Raw genomic sequence first — 19125 nt, 5'->3', positions numbered from 1 at the left:
CAGCACCCATGGAGAGGAACAAATAGTCGATGTGTTGGCTGAGACCCTTCACCAAGACTGGAAATGAATGCCATCCCATAAACTCGAGGCTCACTCACTTGAGGTACGGGAGGAGGGTGACGATCGACTGGAAGAGCGGCCGGCGGCGGATGCGTCGCTTGGTGCCCGTAGAGATGTTCTGCTGGAACCCAGCACTGAGGTCCACCTTGTACTGCTGGTTCCTGCTGACCATCACGTGCCTAATGCTCAGGCCTCGCTGCAGGGCCTCGTTGAAGTCCTGGTTAACCGACTGTAAAAGCAGGAAGGTGAGATGGCGTCACTGGTCGCACGGCAGGTGACGGATAAGGGAGACAGCAGGTGACAACCAGCCTCCTCATCCCAACTTCAGCCACTGCACTCAGGAGGGAGGCTCACACTCAGCCATCCAGGAACAGCTTCTTCCCCTCTGCCACCCGATTCCTGTATGGACACCGAACCCACGAACACTACCTCACTACTTTTTTTCCCAGTTTAAGCACTTCTTATTTAACAATTTAATAAAAATACAATGCCCATAAAAAGTACTCATCCCCCTTGGAAGTTTTTCATGTTTTACACAATGAATCACAGGGGATTTAATTTGGCTTTTTTTTGACACTGTGTCAAAGTGAAAACAGATCTCTACAAAGTGATCTAAATTTATTACAATTATTAAACACAAAATAATTGATTGCATAAGTATTCACCCCCTTCAAGTCAGTATTTAGTAGATTCACCTTTGGCAGAAATTACAGCCTTGAGTCTGTGAGGACAGGTCTCTGTCTGCTTTGCACATCTGAACACTGCAATTTTCACCATTCTTCTTTTCAAAACTGCTTGAGCTCAGTCAGATTGCATAGGGATCGTGAGTGAACAGCCCTTTTCAAATCCTGCCATAAATTCTCAATTGGATTGAGGTCTGGACTCTGACTTGGCCATTCCAGGACATTAACTTTGTTGTTTTTAAGCCATTCCTGTGTAGTTTTGACTGTATTGAGAGCATGGAGAGCAGCTACATCTCTGCCTGGTTCGGAAATTGCACCATTTCGGATCGCAAGACCCTGCAGCGGGTAGTGAGGTCAGCCAAGAAGATCATCGGGGTCTCTCTTCCCCCCTTTACAGGCGTTTACACTACACACTGCACCCACAAAGCAAACAGCATTGTGAAGGACACCACGCACCCCTCATACAATCTCTTCTCCCTCCTGCCATCTGGGAAAAAGCACCGAAGCATTCGGGGTCTCACGACCAGACTACGTAACGGTTTCTTCCCCCAAGCCATCAGACTCCTCAATACCCAGAGCCTAGACACAGACACACACTCTCCCTTTGAAATCTTTGCTCACTTAATATTATTCAGTGGCCCATGTTGATTAGTGTTTTTTTTTGCTTTTTTTTCTCTCTTTTTTTTGGGTTTTTCTTTTTTTTTCTCTTTTTACTTCTTTGTTCATTAATGTTCTGGGTTTGAGAGGTTATATATTTTTATTATTACATATCTGAATGTCTATTTAATCTATTAATTATGTACTCTCAAACATTTTGTATTCATGTTTCATTTATGTTTGTTTAAAACTAATAAAAAGATTTAAAAAGAAAAGAAATCTTTGCTCATTTCTTTCTCAAATCCTGCTGAAACATTGTTTACATTTACAATTACATTATTTATTATTTATTGTAATTTGTCCTTTACTGTGCCTATTGTCTTGTTTATTAATTATTATACTGTCTTGCACTGTTTTGTGCACTTGATGTAGTTCTGAAGACTAATGTAGTTTTATGTTGTTTCATGTAGTCGAGTGTAGTTTTGTGTTTTTCATATAGCACCATGGTCCTGGAGGAATATTGTTTCATTTTTACTGTACCAGTAGTTATGGTTGAAATGACAATAAAAGCGACTTGACTTGACTTTATGCTTGGGTCATTGTCTTGCTGAAAAACAAAATCGTCTCTTAAGTCACAGTTCTCTTGCAGACCGCATCAGGTTTTCCTCTGGGATTTCCCTGTCTTTTGCTGCATTCATTTTTCCCTCTACCTTCACAAGCCTTCCAGGGCCTGCTGCAGTGAAGCATCCCCAGCATATGATGCAACCACTTCATGCTTCACGGTAGGGATGGTGTGTTTTTGATGTGGTGTGGTGTTCGGCTTACACCAAACATAGCGTTTAGTCCAGGCATGGGCAAACTGCGGTCCGCAGGCCATATGCGGCCCGTTAAGCTTTTTAATCCGGCCCGCAGAACTTGATGAAATTATATTAATAAACCTTGTTAACGTTTTTTCCCAGCAATTCTGGCATTTTCCCAATAGATGACGCACTCTATATACATTGACCTTTGTTGAGGTGCAGCGTATTACTCCACATTTGCGCTTTACTCTTTGTTCGGATCGACCTATTTGTGTGAACAGGCGTTCAGCGTCATGAACATCAACAAAGCCAGCCACAGATCCAAGTTAACTGACCAACACCTCAGATCCATCCAGAGAATCGCCACAACAAAACTAAATCCAGACTTTGATGTGCTGGCTAAAAAGGGAGAACAACAACACTGTTCCCACTGAAATTAAAAATAAGTTTCTTCGTTGTGTTATGTAAAAAATGCATTTGAAAATATTTTTTTCAATAAGCCTTACATGTTACATGTCATTTCTGTTAAGTGATGGACATGAGTAGTGCGCAGGTGCACGTACGTTCTCAAAATAAAAAATGCGCTCCAGATCAAATAACGTGCTCCGCATACTGGTGCGCAGTCACTGTTCTGTCCTTGTGCTGGTCGTTGTTGAGTTTTGGCACAGGGGACAATTGAATAAGAAGGAGCAGGACAAGTAGACCTGCATCACCTACCGTTTTTGAAATAAAGACAGGTAGGAGGAGAGTGATGATGATAATATCTTGAAGGATAACAGAATTTTCAGTGCTTTAAAATAACTGTTACTATTAAAAAAAAGCTGTATTTTATTCATTTAATTTTCAGTGTTTTAAAAGTCATTTCAATAAATAGCTAAATACCATGGGACTTCAAAGACAGATATTTTGTTGTAATGCATTTGTTCATTTTCAATTGAAATTAAAGCACATGTTTTCTACATATCCCATGATATTTTATTTTCTCTTATGAGGTGTATTACCAAAACACTCCGTCCATCTGCTCCTGGTCCGGCCCCCCTGTCAAATTTTAGAACCCTTTGTGGCCCACAAGTCAAAAAGTTTGCCCACCCCTGGGTTAGTCTGATGGTCAAAAAGCTCAATTTTGGTTTCATCAGACCATAGAACCTTCTTCCTGCTGACTTCAGCATCCCTTACATGTCTTCTGGCAAACTCTAGTTGAGATTTCATTTGTTTTTCTCCACAACAGTGGCTTTCTCTTTGCCACTCCCCCATAAAACTGTGGCTGCTGAGGCACCCAGGCAAAAGTTGTTGTATGCACAGTCTCTCCCATCTCAGCCACTGAAGCTTGTAACTCCTCCAGAGTTGTCATAGGTCTCTAGGTGGCCTCCCTCACTGGTCCCCATCTTGCATGGTCACTCAGTTTTTGAGGACAGCCTTATCTAGACTGCATTGCCATATCTTCCCATTTCTTAATGATTAACTTAACTGTACTCCCAGGGATATTCCTTGAACTGGAAATTTTCTTCCATCCCTCTCCTGACTTGTGCTTTTCAATAACCTATTTGCAGAGTTGCTTGGAGTGTTCTTTTGTCTTCATGGTGTAGTTTTTGTCAGGATACTGACTCACCCAGTTGGACCTTCCAGATACAGGTGTATTTTTACTGCAGTTATTTGAAATACCTTGACTGCAAACAGGTGATCTCCATTTAACGAATTATGTGACTTCTAAAACCAATTGGCTGCACCAGTGATGATTTGGTGTGTCAAATTAAAGGGGGTGAATACTTATGCAAACAATTATTTTGTGTTTTATATTTGTAATTAATTGAGATCACTTTGCAGAGATCTGTTTTCACTTGGACGTTAAAGAGTCTCTTTCTGCTGATCAGCGTCAAAAAAGTCAAATTAAATCCACTGTGATCCAATGTTGTAAAACAAAACATGAGAACTTATGGGGGTTTATATATACACACACCACACACACACACACACACACACACATCCTGTAATTGGCTTTTTCCTCTCTAAGATCATGTGTTGCATGGTGCTGCAGCTGCAAAGTTAACGATTTCACACCACTGTCAGAACCAGTTCCCGATTCTGAAGTCTCGCCATCAGTAAAAACATCACCTTATCTTTGCCTTAAACAAAAAATCTTTTATTTCTAAGAAGTGTCGCCCAGATCTTAACACCTGCACTCAGTCTTTCTTTCCCCCATTCAGTACAATGAGAACTCACTATTGCCCACTCTAATAGTGCAAGAAAACAAGGAACTGGTATCGAGCTTTGAGCTGGTATTGTGTACAGAGGAATGGTTCCTGTTCTGGTCTCCACAGTTCAGGGAGACTGCGGAGGCTTTAGGAAGGGGAGGGGGAGCTCCAAACTGGGACCATTTTTCACGAGGCAGACAGGATTAGTGAAATTTGCATGAGTCCTAATCAAACAAGATAAATGTATTGCAGGCCGAGGAGATATGTCACTAAAGACTCCAGCAAGTAGTATTGCTTCACAGCCTGGTGTGGAGGCTCCAATGTGCAGGATCAAGAGGGGCTCTGTAAAGGGTGCTGGAGATTCAGCCAGAGCCCCTGCTCCCATCAAGGCATCTTCAGAAAAAGTGATATTCACTTGGTCAGACTTGGAGTACTGTGTCCAGTTCTGGTCACCTCACTATAGGAAGGATGTGGAAGCATTGGAAAGGGTGCAGAGGAGATTTGCCAGGATGCTGCCTGGTTTAGAGAGTATGGATTATGATCAGAGATTAAGGGAGCTAGGGCTTTACTCTTTGGAGAGAAGGAGAATGAGAGGAGACATGATAGAGGTGTACAAGATATTAAGAGGAATAGACAGAGTGGACAGCCAGCGCCTCTTCCCCAGGGCACCACTGCTCAGTACAAGAGGACATGGCTTTAAGTTAAGAGGAGGGAAGTTCAAGGGGGATATTAGAGGAAGGTTTTTCACTCAGAGAGTGGTTGGTGAGTGGAATGCACTGCCTGAGTTAGTGGTGGAGGCAGATACACTAGTGAAGTTTAAGGGACTACTAGACAAGTATATGGAGGAATTTAAGGTGGGGGGTTATATGGGAGGCAGGGTTTGAGGGTCGGCACAACATTGTGGGCCGAAGGGCCTGTAATGTGCTGTACTACTCTATGTTCTATCACTGAAAGCAGAACATGCCTTCTTTCTCATTACTACCTTCAAGGAGGAGGCACAGGAGCCCGAACACCCACACTACATTTTCACAACAGCATCTGATATGGGCAATAGCTTTACAGAGCATAACAGGCCCTTCCAGCCCCCCAATTGAACCCTAGCCTAATCACGGGCAATTTACAATGACCAATTAACCTACCCAGTAGGTCTTTGGACTGTGGGAGGGAACCAGAGTATCAGCGAAGACCCGTGTGTTCTGTGGGGAAGACGTTCGGACGGTATTGGTATCGAACTCTAGCGCCCTGAGCTGTAATAGCGCTGTGCTAACCTCTACGTTACCACTGAGCCCGGTACTTTAGCATGCGGAGACATCCAAGGATCTATGCGAATGGTGAGGGAATGGAAATTGGGTTTGAAAGAGCAACTGGTAATATTTTTGCAGGTGAGGTCTTTCCCTGCAAATTCCTGCCAACAGCGCTGTGGGTTAATACTTGGATTTTACCAACAGCACCCGCTGGCTCAAGTTAACAGTTAACAGGCTCAAGTCCCGGGCCTGTTAAGCATCAGAGGGAGGGGGAGATGAATTCAGTCAGGCGTGGAGAGACCTGTTCGGGCAAGAGACCAGTCTTGCCCCTTGTTGGGTCACCAGAGCAGCCAGATTGGAACCCCCCCCCCCCCACATTTATTCTGCCCTATTCCAGGCTGGATTGTCCCCTCCCCCAAAGGAGGAAGGTTTTTGTTGGGGAGGGCGGTATCCCTACCTCTGTGTACTCTTTCCACTCGAAGGTGTCTCTCCAGTAGTGTTTCCAAATGGTTTTGAAGGAGTTACAGAGATCGGTTTCTGAAGTACATAGGCGCCTCAGCCTGTCGAAGGTGGCACCCTGGACGGCCATCTGCCCAAAGTCAGCCAGGAAACTGCTGCCCCTAAGGATGCAAGGCAAAGTGGACGTTAGGGCAGAACACCGCTCGGGTCTCCCGGCATAACCGCAGTCCCCTCGGCCCATCGCCAATGTGCCAGCCACCAACCATCCTTTTACACCGCTCCCAATTCATCACCCCCACCAACTCCCTCTGATCCTACCCGCGTCCAGTGGGGCTGCGGTCAGTTAACTCCTCAACCCTGCATGTTGTCAGGACGTCGGGGGTGGGTGAAATTGAAGCACCCGGGGAAAATACACGGCACCTGGTCGCTGGGAGGACATGCAAACTCCACATATTATCCCCGGGGACTCCCCACAGACACAGGCAGATGTTGGGATTGAACTCTGGTCTCTGTGCCACTGGTAGTGGTACTTGTGTAGGGGCATGCAGCCAAACAAGGACACGTGCCACTGGAGATCCCGGAGCAAGCTGTTGAAGCACAGTGGACTCCAGTTAACTGGGCCATTGCTTATTTGGGAAAACTGTTAAAGGACAAAAACTAAATCAAGAAGATAGCCAGAACTCCCTTTGTTTATTTGGGGCACTATGTCACCTAATTGGGAAAGGAGACTTGCTGAACAGTTTCTGACTAGCATCAGCCACGTGCTCTTGCTTGTCCCCTTAGACACCACACAGTGCTTAAAGCAACAGTTTTTAAATAGTCTTAGTTGCATGTGTTTGTGTTCAGTGATTCCTGTCACTGATAGTTGGTGAGAAGTAAGCAGTAAGACAATTATGAACTATTTTGTTCACTGTAGTTTCAAGCTTAGAGATGTCAGAAATGGCCGGGAGTGAAAATGAAACAATTTCACTACTTCAGCAAGTTAGGGATTGCGAAGAATTTGAAGGCATCGACAATCATCTTGAATGTTTCAATGAAAATGAAGATTTGGAGAGTGCAGTTGTCGACAGCATTGTATAAAGGCAGCCTATTATCTGCACTGATTTAGTTCATTTACAGTCAATCAAAATCCAGTGTAGACTGGATTAATTTCTCCGTTGATAACTAACTCACAGTCTTATAGTACTACAGTTGTATTGCTAGTGTTCCAATTGGCTCTGTATTTCAGTTAAACACAAAATTTGCTAAATGGTAGTTTGTCTTTTTTTTAAAACAACTACCTTTTTAATTGTTTCCATGAAACTTCTGCTAATTGGGGCAGCAGCTTAGTTGGGACAAAATGTGCTGGCCTCGATGTGTCCCAATTAATAGAGCACAGAGCAAGGTCTGTTGGCCCATGATGTAGTACCACTCTAAATCAGTCTACCTGCCTACATCAAGGGTAATCCTCCACTATCTGCATATTTACTTGCCTATCTAAGAACCTCGTAATCACCTCATTCACGTCTGCCTACACCAGCACCCTCCATTCTCTGTGTAAACAGAAAACTTGCACTGCACAGCTCTTTTCAACTTTCCCGGTTCATTTTGCAAGATGGCACCAGTAAGCAACATGGTCAATGGTGACATCCTGCAGACAGTTCACTAAACTACCTCTTTCAAAAAAATGATTCTACATGAAGCTGCGTGCAATTGCAATCTGTCATTTACACTTTGATGGGGTGTTCTTTTGGGCCGATTGAGCGGTCGGGAGCTCTGCTGTCTCCGAGGGAGCTCGGTGAGGTCTGGAGCAGAGTGTGCGGCCTGGGGACAGGACACGAGTCCACGATCAACTCCATTTCCTGCCAATTAAAGTGTCGAGCAAGACTGAAATCAGCGAGGACAAGGTGGGAAGTCGGGTACCATCTGCCTGTGTTTGACTGGTCTGCTGCTGGAGGAATGTACCAAAGTCTTGAGAATTCAGCAAGGTTTGTGGTTTGGACTCATTTATAGAGGACTCTGCAGCTCTACAGAAGTGGTTTGCCATTGCCTTCCCCTGGGCAGTGTCTTTACAAGACGGGTGACCCCAGCCATTATCAATACTCCTCAGAGATTGTCTGCCTGGCGTTAGTGGTCCCATAACCAGGAATTATGATATGCACCGGCTGCTCATACAACCACCCACCACCTGCTCCCATGGCTTCACGTGACCCCGATCTTGGGGGGGGGGGGGGGTGCTAAGCAGGAGCTACACCTTGCCCAAGGGTGACCTGCAGGCTCACGGAGGAAGGAGCACCTTCCACCTCATTTGGTAGAGATGCATCTCCACCCCACCACCAAGTTCATAATATGTCGATAATAAATGCACTTTGAATCATCTTAAGTATTTGTCATTTAGGTATTTAACATTTCCATCCATCCAGAAAGATGCTGATTATCTACTCAATCTATGCTACAGCACAGAAATAGGCCCTTTAGTCCATCTAGTCCATGCTAGCCCATTTTTCTTTGCCTAGTCACATCTACCTCTGTAGAGACCATTGTACTTCTCTCGTCCAAGTACCTATCTAAACTTGCCAGCTTTTTCTGAATGGCGACTCCCGATTTCACATGCATTCAGCTCTCCCTTGGCCCCCGCTGCTCCAGGGAAAACCACCAAGTTTGTCCAATCTCTCCTTACAGCTCGTGCCCTCCAATCCAGGCAGCATCCTGGTAAACACACCCTTCCTGTAAAAGGTGAACAGAACTGAAAGCACTAGCATACCCGGAGCTGTATACAACTTGCTGACTCAAATGCCAAACCTCAATTAATAAAGGCATGCATGCACGCCTTCCATCCTTCCCCTATCTAGTTGTGAGGCCACTTTCAGGGAGCCATGGCCCCCTCTGTACATTAACACTGTACACCATCACCCAGCTCAATCAGAGGGAAGTGTCAAAGTCCTGAGTCCAGCTTTCCTCCCAGGCTGTGTTGCGAGCCAGACTAATGAACCTGGTGGGGTGTGCCCCCTGCCCAAGGCCCCACTATGGCAGGGGGTTTGACCAGCAGTCACGGTGCTTTGTGAGATCTTGCTGTGGCTCAGAACTGGTTGTACTGCCTGGGGTATCTGCTCTCTGCACGGCCGCCCGACTGGTTGGGACGTCCTGTGACTCCGGAAACAGGAACTGGCCAAGCCGGTTTTGCGGAGCTGTCGTCAGTGTTCTGAACCAGTCACCCAGGTCTGCAGTAGGTGCACACCCCAGTTGTGGGCAAGGCGCCCAGCGTTAGGTGGCGCGGGAACCGAATTCAATAACGTACTGGGAGCAGGGGTGTCGGGGCCCTGTTGTGTTCACACACACTTATACCAAATTCAGACAGATACACACATGTATGTATGATCTGTGTGTACTTACAGGTAGACAACACTGTACACATACAAACAGCACATGCACTCACAAAGACACACAAAACTCAAAACAAAACTGAGATAATTTACATACAATCTGTCGGAGCCTGTGACCTACAGTTCAAACTACGGTTCTTCGCAAACAGTGTGTTTTTGGAGCGGCCTAGCGCTTCGCTATCTCCAGGAACGGCTTGGAAGACGTGCGCCCACGGGGAGCGGGCGTGGTCGACCTGCTCCTCGCCAACTTCACCGACCGAAGTGTCGTGGGAGCCTGAAGCATCAAGTCAGCAGTCTATTCGCTGGCTGCTGTCGGAGGAACCCCATTCTCGCTCTGTGTCGATGGACAGTGAGACCGTGTTGGCCCTCGAGTTGGGGACTGCTTGGAGGAGCTAGGTGGACGATTGTAACACTGGAACAGCGAGTTGCTGCGAGCGACCCCTCTCTCCTCGATGGAGAGGGACTGTCTGGGATACTGAAGTGCTGGGTTAAGGACTGTACTGTCTGATGGGGTTTGGGGTTTTTTGCTGATGGTGATGGGGGGGTCAATACTCTTGCTGCTACTTGCATGAAGGGAGGGGGCTTTGATGCTCCTATCGTTCTGCAGAGCTTCTAGTTTTGTGGATGTCTGTGAAGAGGTCGAATCTCAGCCCAGGTTCTGGATACATTCTCTGATGTTAAGTGCACCTTTAAACCAACACAGATCGGTACTTACACTCTCACAAACACCAACGAACCCTCAGTGAGTCAGGGCTGGCCGACCCAAGGCTGGACCTGGCAGACTGCGCGGAGGTGACCACTGGTTTGGCTCAGCGGGCAGGAAGGCGTACCCAGCAAGGCGCTGTGGAGCGCAACGAGGCACCGAGGACGTCATGGTCATTCACTACGCCCGACCCCATCCCCAGCCGTCTCGCCGCTGGATGCACGTGGTCTGAGTCAGTGAGGTCAACACTACGCAACTTGTCCTCAAGTCTTTGCACAAGTCACTCCTGTGAACGTCCTTCCCACCCCCAGCCAAGTCTTGTGGTGCCAGGCGGGCGATGAAGCAGCAGGTGTGGGTGGCGGCTCAGGCTGTAGAATCGTTCTGTGTGGACGTGAAGCCTCAGTGGCTTTCTGCACCCCCCTGAACAGCCCCTTTTCAGGACCGGACTGCCCACCTTCATGGCGGGAGGAAAGGGCTGGAAAAATTGGCCTAACCATTGCCTGCTCCATTCTTTCTCTAGCCGGTTCACGGTGGCCGCTGGGGACCCTGTCACAGCAGTCGAAGAGAAAGTTAAGGCTGATCCCTCTCACCCTCAGATCCATACCGATCTGCACACTGGATTTCATCAGCTTTATGGAATCCTGCATCTGGCACACTGTGTCTTGTTCAGCACTTCATATGTTGTTGAAGGCGTCCTTCTTTGAGATGGACTTAGGGTCGCTGATGAAAGTTTTGTGGAGTCGATGTTTCTCATCCAGCAGTGTGTGACATCATCGCATGTCTTCATCAAACCAGTCCTTGTGCTTTCTGGTAGCATGCCCCATGACCCCTGTAGCAATGTTGTAGGTCAGCTCTCGAAGGGCTGACCGGGCAGTTTCCACGTTCTGATTGTCCTGAAGTTCAAATGTTCTTCCAGAGCGTCAACAAAAGACTGCTTTGTGTTTCTGCTTTTCAGCTTGGAGACGTTCAGCTGTCTTGGGACTCTCATCCCTCAAGGGCGTCAGTTTAGAAACGAGCGTCTGTCCTGCATCCAGCACTGCACGCGGATTGACCGCCCTTGCACCCTGCCGGCCGCTCTTCCTGACAGTGACGTCAGTCCACAAAGTCCCGTTATGGGTAGGAAGGCAGAAAGTGAAAAACAATTCCTGTTTGGCACATATCCGGAGTAGTAGAAGACCATCTCTGTTGCAGTAGCCAACACTGTATTTCCCAATGGCCCCGTCCCAGGGGGTTTTGCCAGAGCCTACTCTTGTGTAGAAGTCACTAAGATGATAAGCTTGTCTGCTTGGGGAACAGTGGCAATAACTGAGTGCATTTCTTCACAGAACCTGTCCTTGACATGGTCCAGGTTGCTCATGGTTGGGGTGTGATGGTGACATACTTCCTACCAGGCAGCAGGGAGCATTTCATAGTCACAGTCACTCACACCCTTTGGAGGTCCAGCCATCTTGTGGCGATCTCCATCTTCACTGCAAATCCAACCCCAGCCTCGCGTTGGTCTTCCACTCCAAAAGAATGTGTTCACAAAGTTCGTTCCCTCCTGCAAGCCGGGTCTCACGCAGGGCTGCGCTGTCGATGTTATATCGGGCTAACTCGCTCCCTATTGGAGCAGCTCTCCTCCGAGGTCAGTCAGCAGCGACTCACCAACAGCGTGCGCGTGAGGAAGGTAGTGCATCAGCTCCGTCAGCTCTTCCAACTCATGTGGCAGCAAGAGACGATTCCACAGGAACTTAAGGACACATCCATTGTCCAACCATACAAGCAAAAGGGAAAGAGCAGCCCTGTGACAGGTATCGGGGAATATCCTTGCTGTCTATCAGCAGGCACCTCACATCACGCCTTGCCGGGAGACTCAGAGCCAGTGTGGACTCCAGACGGAGCGTGGGACCACCAAGACGATGCTTGCTGCAGGAGAAATGTCAGGTGCAAAATGCTGACCCGTTGATCTTCGACAGTTAACAGCGGAAGATCGCGGTGCAGGAATTCCACAATGGCATGCAGAGTTCAGGACAACGGAGAGACGTCCGAGCCCATCTCAAACAGGGTCTTGGCACCAATGCTATTCAGCTGGTGTTATTCACCATGTTGACTGATGTCTACAGGGGACGGCAACAGCATCAGATTCTGCACTGATGTGAAACTGTTCAACCTCAGAAGGCTCCAAGCAAAACCTAAGGTTATGACAGACTTCCTTTTTGCTGATGGCTGCTCACCCTCAATGCTGGCTCAAAAGTGGTGTGTCGACACATTTTCTGAGGCGTATACCAACTTGGGGCTTACCATCAACGCCAAGACTGAAGTAATGCATCAGCCAGTTTCAGGGAAACCATACGCTGGTCACTGGTCAAAGGCTCAAACTAGTGAAAAAGAGTCAAATATCTTGGCAGCACACTCTCCCAGAGCATCGTCACTGTGGATGAGGGCAACGCCAGGATCGCCAACTCAAATGTAGACTTCAGCAGATCAACATCCAGAACAGGAGAGGCACACATTTACCGACAAAGCTCAGGGTGCACGGAAGGCCTGTGGTGAACTACATATACCTGTCTGGACGCGCCCCCTACTGACTGCTCCTGTGGCTCCTCCCACAGACCCCTGTATAAAGGCGATCGAGGCCTGAGCCCGGCCTCTCAGTCTCCAGGATGTAGTATGGTGGTCACTCACTGCTTGTCCCTTCTTCCAGTCAATAAAAGCCGATATCTCACCTTTACATCTCAGAGTGAGTTATTGATGGTGCATCAATGCCATAGAACTTCCCACTCTGCCGGACGCTTGCGAAACATGGACAGTGTACCAACGGCATCCCAAGAAACGGAACCATTTCCACACAGTCTGCCTGAGAAAGCTCCTCCACAGACAGAAATCCCTGACACTGGGGTTCTTACCAAGTTGGAGCTGCCTGTACCTGCAGCACCCGGGCCACATAGCTCGTGTGCAAGAGATTGCTTTACGGTGAACTACAGAAAGGAAGGTGCTCCCGTGGACGGCAAAGGAAATGCTGTAACACCAGCCTGAAAACATCACTAAAAGCTTTTGGCACCAACCCAGACACATGGGAGCATATTGCCCAGGAGCAGAATTAGGCCATTTGGCCAGTCGAGTCCGCTCCGCCATTTCATCATGGCTGATCCATTTCCCTCTCAGCCCCTCCATGCCCTGACAATCTATCAACCTCTGCATTAATGTCCATTTAACCTAACATTTGATAGGTTTCAATGAGGGCCCCCTGTCCCCATTCTTCTAAATTCCAGAGCCATCAAACCCTCCTCATATGATAGGCTTTTCAATCCTGGAGTCCTTTCTCCTGAACCCCCTTTGAAACCTCTCCAACGTCAGCACATCCCATCATAGACAAGGAGCCCAAAAACTGCTCACAATACTCAAGGTGAGGCCTCGCCAGTGCCTCAGGAAGCCTCAGCTGAGGGTTGCGTGGCACTCGTCCCTCCAGAGGGGCGCAGAGAGACATAGGCTAGCCAGGAGAGCCTGGGCCAGCGACCCCCAACCCCACACGGCTGCCATCTTTTTCCCAGGAACCTCTTGAGCATGGATTGGCCTCTCCAGCATACGGACACATACCCAGAGCAGCTGTACGCATGCCCGCAGTGAAGGAGAGGCTCGACACACGGGCTGTTCCCTCCGGAGTGAAAGTTGAAGGGAGATCTGATAGAGGCTCATAAGATTATGAGGGCATAGACAGAGAAGACAGCTAGAACCTTCTCCCCCTCAGTGTTGAAATGCTAGAGACACTAGAGGATAGACATTTAATGTAAGGAGATGGGTAGGGCAAGTGTTTTAAAAATCTATATAGAGTCATGGTGCCTGAAAGTGGCTGTGTATGTAAACAAGGTAAGAGGCATATCTGCCCTTTTACTATTTGAGGCACTGAGTTCAAAGGTCAGGAAACTACACTGAGTGGCCACTTTATTAGGTACACCTGCTTGTCAATGGAAATATCTAATCCGCCAATCAGGTGGCAGCGACTCGATGCAGAGAAGCATGCAGACATGGCCAAGAGGTTCAGTTGTAGTTCAGAATGGGGAAGAAACGTGATCTAAGTGACATTGACAGTGGAGCCGGATGAGCGTCTCAGAAGCTGATGTCCTCTTGGGATTTTCACGCACAGTGGTCTCAGGGAACGGTGTGGAGACAGTTCTGGGGCAGGAAGGGTACGGAGGCTCTGGAGAATGTGCTGAGGAGGTTCAGCAGGGTGCTGCCTGCACTAGAGAGCACGTACGATCGCGAGAGACTGGACAAACTGGAGCTGTGTTTAGAAGAGATGATACAAACTACCACATTGCAAGAGGCATAGACAGAATAGACCTGGCGGGATTTGTTTTCTCACCAGGCTTGAAATGTCCAATTCGTGCGTTTAGGGCGGGGATGGTCAAGTTCAAAAGGGATGCGTGGGGCACGTGCAAGCTCTCTGCATGAAGGTGGGTGCGCCAAAGACCTACTGGTTGCTCGGTTAATTGGTCATGGTAAATTGCCCCGTGACTAGGTTAGGAGTAAGTCGGGTGTCCTCTAAGGGCTGTATGGCAATAAATCAGTGTACACGTGGGGAGTGGTTGGACAATGCTGCTGGGGGTGTTTCACAGGGATGTGACTGTTTCACAGGGATGTGACTGTACTCAGGATGCAGGGGTTTGGACCACGTGTAGGCCGGAGGATTTAAGTTTTAATTACCAATTTAATTAGTTTGACACAACTAAACGCCTAACCATACAAGGGGTTCTGCAGAACCTGGAAATCTACACCTTCTGCGTACGCAGTGGCCTGCGATGCCCACGTGGTCGCAGCAGGGGTAGGACATAGAAGAGTTCAGACCCTTGGGCACACGATGTTGTGCCAACCTTTTAACCTGCTTGATCAACCTAACCCTTCCTTCCCTCATCTCACTCCATTTTGCTTTCATCCCTGTGCCTGCTGGGAAGGAAAGGGTTAACATGTGAGGAGTGTTTAACGTTTCTGGGCCTGTACTCACTGGAATTCAGAAGAATGAGGGGTGACTAGCTGAAAGGCCTTGACAGAGTGGGTGTGGAGAGACACTCCCCTATGGTGGGTGAGTCTTAAGACCAGAGGGTGCAGCCTCAAAATATAGGGGCATCCATTCAGAACAGAGAAGAGGAGGAATTTCTTTAGCCAGAGGGTGGTGAATCTACAGAGTTCGTTGCCATAGACACTGTGAAGGCCAGTTCATTGGGTACATTTAAAGCGGAGGTTGACAGATTCTTGATTAGTCAGGTTGTCAAAGGTTATGGGGAGAAAGCAGAAGAATGAGGTCGAGAGGGGTAATAGATCAGCCAGGATGGGATGGCAGGGCAGACTTGATGGGCTGAATGGCCTAATTCTGCTCGTTTTTTTCAGATGTCCCTAATGTTTATGTCTCGACTACCACTCTGATATTCCTTCACTCATTTTACAATTATGCCCCGCCCAGGGGGCGTGAATGGGAATGCTCAACCCCCCCCCCCCCCGTTTCTTCAACCGACAGGACTCGCGCTGGGGCCTACCTGTAGCTCAGTGTGACCTTCTCCCGCTCCGGGTCGCAGTACAAGCGCTCCAGCATCTCCTGGGAGTCCTCCTGCACGCTCTCCCACCTCTGGCTGGCTGCTTGCCTCAGCTGCCAGTGATAGGGCAGGGCAGTGTGGTGCTGGGGGCAGCTGTCTCCATTGGGGCATGCGCCCACCAGGAAGTGCCAGCAGACACTCTGGCCCTCCTCCTGGTGGGTGTGGTACTGCAGCTGGGTCAGGACGTCCAGCAGGTGGTCCAGGCTCATGTCCTCCTCGGCCGGGCTGCAGGCCAGACCCAGGCCCGGGGCCTCAGCCTCTCTCAGCTCCGTCTCCACGTTCTCCAGCGCCGGGAGCATGGCACAGCCGAGCCCGGCCCAGCAGTCGGGCGTCGGGAAGAGGTCGAACGGCCTCAGTGGGTTGCACAGCCGGCCCAGGGTAAAGGCCAAGTGGTCGGGGACCGGAGGGGTTACAGGCCCGGGGCTGATGACCGAGGGCGGTCTCTGGCCCGCCCCCACCCGCTCCTTCCTGATCAGGTGCTTGAGGGTCCGCAGCAGTCTCTCGCCGTTCTTCCTCTTCTTCACGTAGTCCAGGCTGTGTGTCTTGACCAGGGTGACCTTACCAACGGGCCCCGCAGCAGCAGCCGAAGGACCTGAGCTGGTATATCCAGCCATTCCTCCTTACATCAAGGGGCGTCCGCAGACCTGGATGGGACCAACATCGAGAAATACAGTAACCGGGAGGAGTGGCAGGTTAGCAGCAGGACGACACTCTGCTCCCCTGGAACGCCTTGACCTTGCTTGTTATGACCTTTGCTCCGTGCCCCTGCTCATCCCAGAACTGACCTCTTCCCCCCCACTCCCTGTCTGAGTAACATTCACAGCCCCCTACCTCTACCACTCTTTGGGGAGGGCAAGATTTTCAAAGTCTCACCGCCCTCGAAGAGATCACTCAGTGTCATCTCTGCATGCAGTAGGCTGTCTGTTATTGTCCAACAGTGACCCTCCTAAAAACACCTCGCATCACGATTCCTCTCCTGATGAAGGGCCCTGGCTTGAAATGTGGACTCTTTATTCATCTCCAAAAGACCACAAGATATGGGAGCAGAATTAGGCCATTTGGCCCATTGAGTCTGCTCCGCCATTTCATCATGGCTGATCCATTTCCCAATCAGTTCCAATCTCCTGCCTTCTCCCCGTCTCTCTGCATGCCCTGACTAATCAAGAACCTATCGACCTCTGCCTTAAATATACCCAGTGACTCGGCCTCCACAGTCACCTGTGGCAACAAATTCACCACTCTCTGGCTAAAGAAATTCCTCCTCATCGCCTTTCTAATTCTGAGGCTGTGTCAGACTCCCCCACCACAGGAAACATACCCTCCATGTCCACTCTATCCCAAGCCTTTCAATACTGGAATCATTTTCGTGAACCTCCTTTGAACCCTCTCCAGTTTCAGCACATCCCTTCTAAGATCAAGTGGCCCAAACTGCTCACAATATTCCAAGTGAGGCCTCACCAGTGCTTTATAAAGTGCATCACATCCTTGTTGCTGCCTGACCTGCTGAGTTAGCACTGTGTGTGTGTGTCCAGCTGTTCACTGGCATGGTGTCAACGAGCTACAGTAAGAGACAGTGAGTTTCCAGCTGGGGGGGATGAGTTGTGCTGTTACAGATGTTGAGAGCACTCATTTACAGATTATCATCGTCACGTCACTGGGCTGGGTTCTAATCTAGTTTACTTACTCTATGCGAAGGGATTGGGGAACCCTTGTGCAGGTTTCCCCGAAGATTAATTTGCAGGTTGAGTCAGTGATGAGGAAGGCAAATGTGATGTTAGTATTCATTTCAAGAGGACCAGAATATAAGGATGTAATGTTGAGACTTTATAAAGCACTGGTGAGACTTTATATAGCACTGGTGAGGCCTCACTTGGAGTATTGTGGGCAGTCTGGGCCCCTTACCTAATGAAGGATGGGCTGACACTGGAGAGGGTTCAAAGGAGATTCATGAAAACGATTCTGGGATTGAAAGGCTTGTCATATGAGGAGCGTTTGATGGCTCTGGGCCTGTACTCACTGGAATTCAGAAGCATGGGGGAGAGGGGGGTGGGGGAGGAAGATTCTCATTGAATGCTGAAAGGCCTTGATGGAGAGATTGCTTCCTATGATGGGAGAGTCTAAGATCAGAGGACACAGACTCAGAATAGAGGGGCATCCTTTTAGGACAGATGAAGAGGAATTTCTTTCACCAGGACGTGGAATTCGTTGACACAGACGGCTGTGGAGGCCGAGACATTGGGTATATTTCAAGTGGAGGTTGATAGATTCTTGAATAATCAAGGCGAGAAAGGTTACAGGGAGAAGCCAGGAGATTGGGGTTGAGGGGGATAATTTATCAGCCATGATAGAATGGCAGAACTTGAAAGGCCGAATGGCCATTCAGCAACCCCCCTCCCACGCCACCACAAGTTGGAATGGAGTTGGCTCTCTAGTGGGGGTGTGCTGGGGAGAGGAAAGAGGGAGTAGTGGCTGCACCAGACCAGAGAGCTAGGTTCTGTTTGGTACCGTCTCCTCCCACCCACCACCACCCTTCAGAATCAGTAGGAGCCTCACCCTTTCTGAATAACCACCTCAAACAACAACAGGCGAGAGCAAACAGTTCGTGTCTCGGCAGTGACGTCAGCGTTTACACAGCTGCTGCGACAGAGAGACACTGATCGGCTCAGGAGGTATGGGGTGTACACACTGCGCAGTGAACAGTGGGGTCAGGGGTCAGGTCACTGAACGGTGGGTCAGGGGTCAGGTCACTGAATGGTGGGTCAGGGGTCAGGTCACTGAACGGGGTCAGGGGTGGGGTTGTGGGGTTGTGGGAGGAGGGGCTGCTGTGAGGGACACAGTCGGAATATTGGGAAACTCTGATCCAATAGTTCCAGGATGTCACAGAGAAGAGAGTTTCTGAAGGAAGGAACAAGACGCCTGTGATTCAGGAGGGAAGCAGGAACTTTCAAGAGAGAAGAGGTGACGAAGCACTCAGAGCCCAGTCAGGACAGTCACTGCCAGAATTTCCAGACATTACCAGGGATTATTCTCCCTCCCAGCAGCTCCGATCTCTTTCCTGACTAATCAGTCTCCATTCAAAACACCCAACTCTCTTCAGAATACAGCAAATAATCTTCCCTCCAAGGCCCGCTCCTATTAAAACCACACAGCCCTCCCCCTATCCACCTTCATCTGGCAGACACTACCCAACCTGAGACTCTGCCTCCCTCCTAAACCTCAATCTTCTGAACACCCCCCAACTCGTCCCTTCCCTTCCCCCTCACTCTCTTGTCCCCTTCACCCCCGATCCTTCCAACCCTCTTGTTTCTCCAGTGTTCTGTGATTTATCCTTCTCATCACCCTCCAGCTCTCCCAAATTCTATGAATTCTCCCCTTTCCCATTCCCACTCCTCCCCATCAAACCCTTCCCTTGCCATTTACCCCCTCTTCTCAACCCCTTCTCCCATCCTGCTTCTTTA

At 49.0% G+C, this 19125-nt stretch overlaps 1 protein-coding gene across 3 annotated transcripts in view; it reads right to left on the bottom strand.

Moving 5' to 3' along the window:
- LOC132396890 (protein mono-ADP-ribosyltransferase TIPARP-like) overlaps nucleotides 1–19125 on the bottom strand; it is a 41919-nt gene that overhangs the window by 21875 nt on the left and 919 nt on the right. For all 3 annotated transcript variants that reach the window (XM_059974942.1, XM_059974941.1, XM_059974940.1), the window contains exons 2-4: nucleotides 15611–16311; nucleotides 6034–6196; nucleotides 99–289 (exon numbers count right to left, since the gene is read on the bottom strand). In XM_059974942.1, coding sequence (XP_059830925.1) covers nucleotides 99–289; nucleotides 6034–6196; nucleotides 15611–16281 — 1025 coding nt within the window. In that variant the 5' untranslated portion in view covers nucleotides 16282–16311. The remainder of the gene's footprint in view (nucleotides 1–98; nucleotides 290–6033; nucleotides 6197–15610; nucleotides 16312–19125) is intronic.

This window comes from Hypanus sabinus, chromosome 7 (genome assembly GCF_030144855.1).
Source record: "Hypanus sabinus isolate sHypSab1 chromosome 7, sHypSab1.hap1, whole genome shotgun sequence".
NCBI classification, from domain to species: Eukaryota; Metazoa; Chordata; class Chondrichthyes; order Myliobatiformes; family Dasyatidae; genus Hypanus; species Hypanus sabinus.
This window is presented reverse-complemented; position numbering and strand designations above follow the sequence as displayed.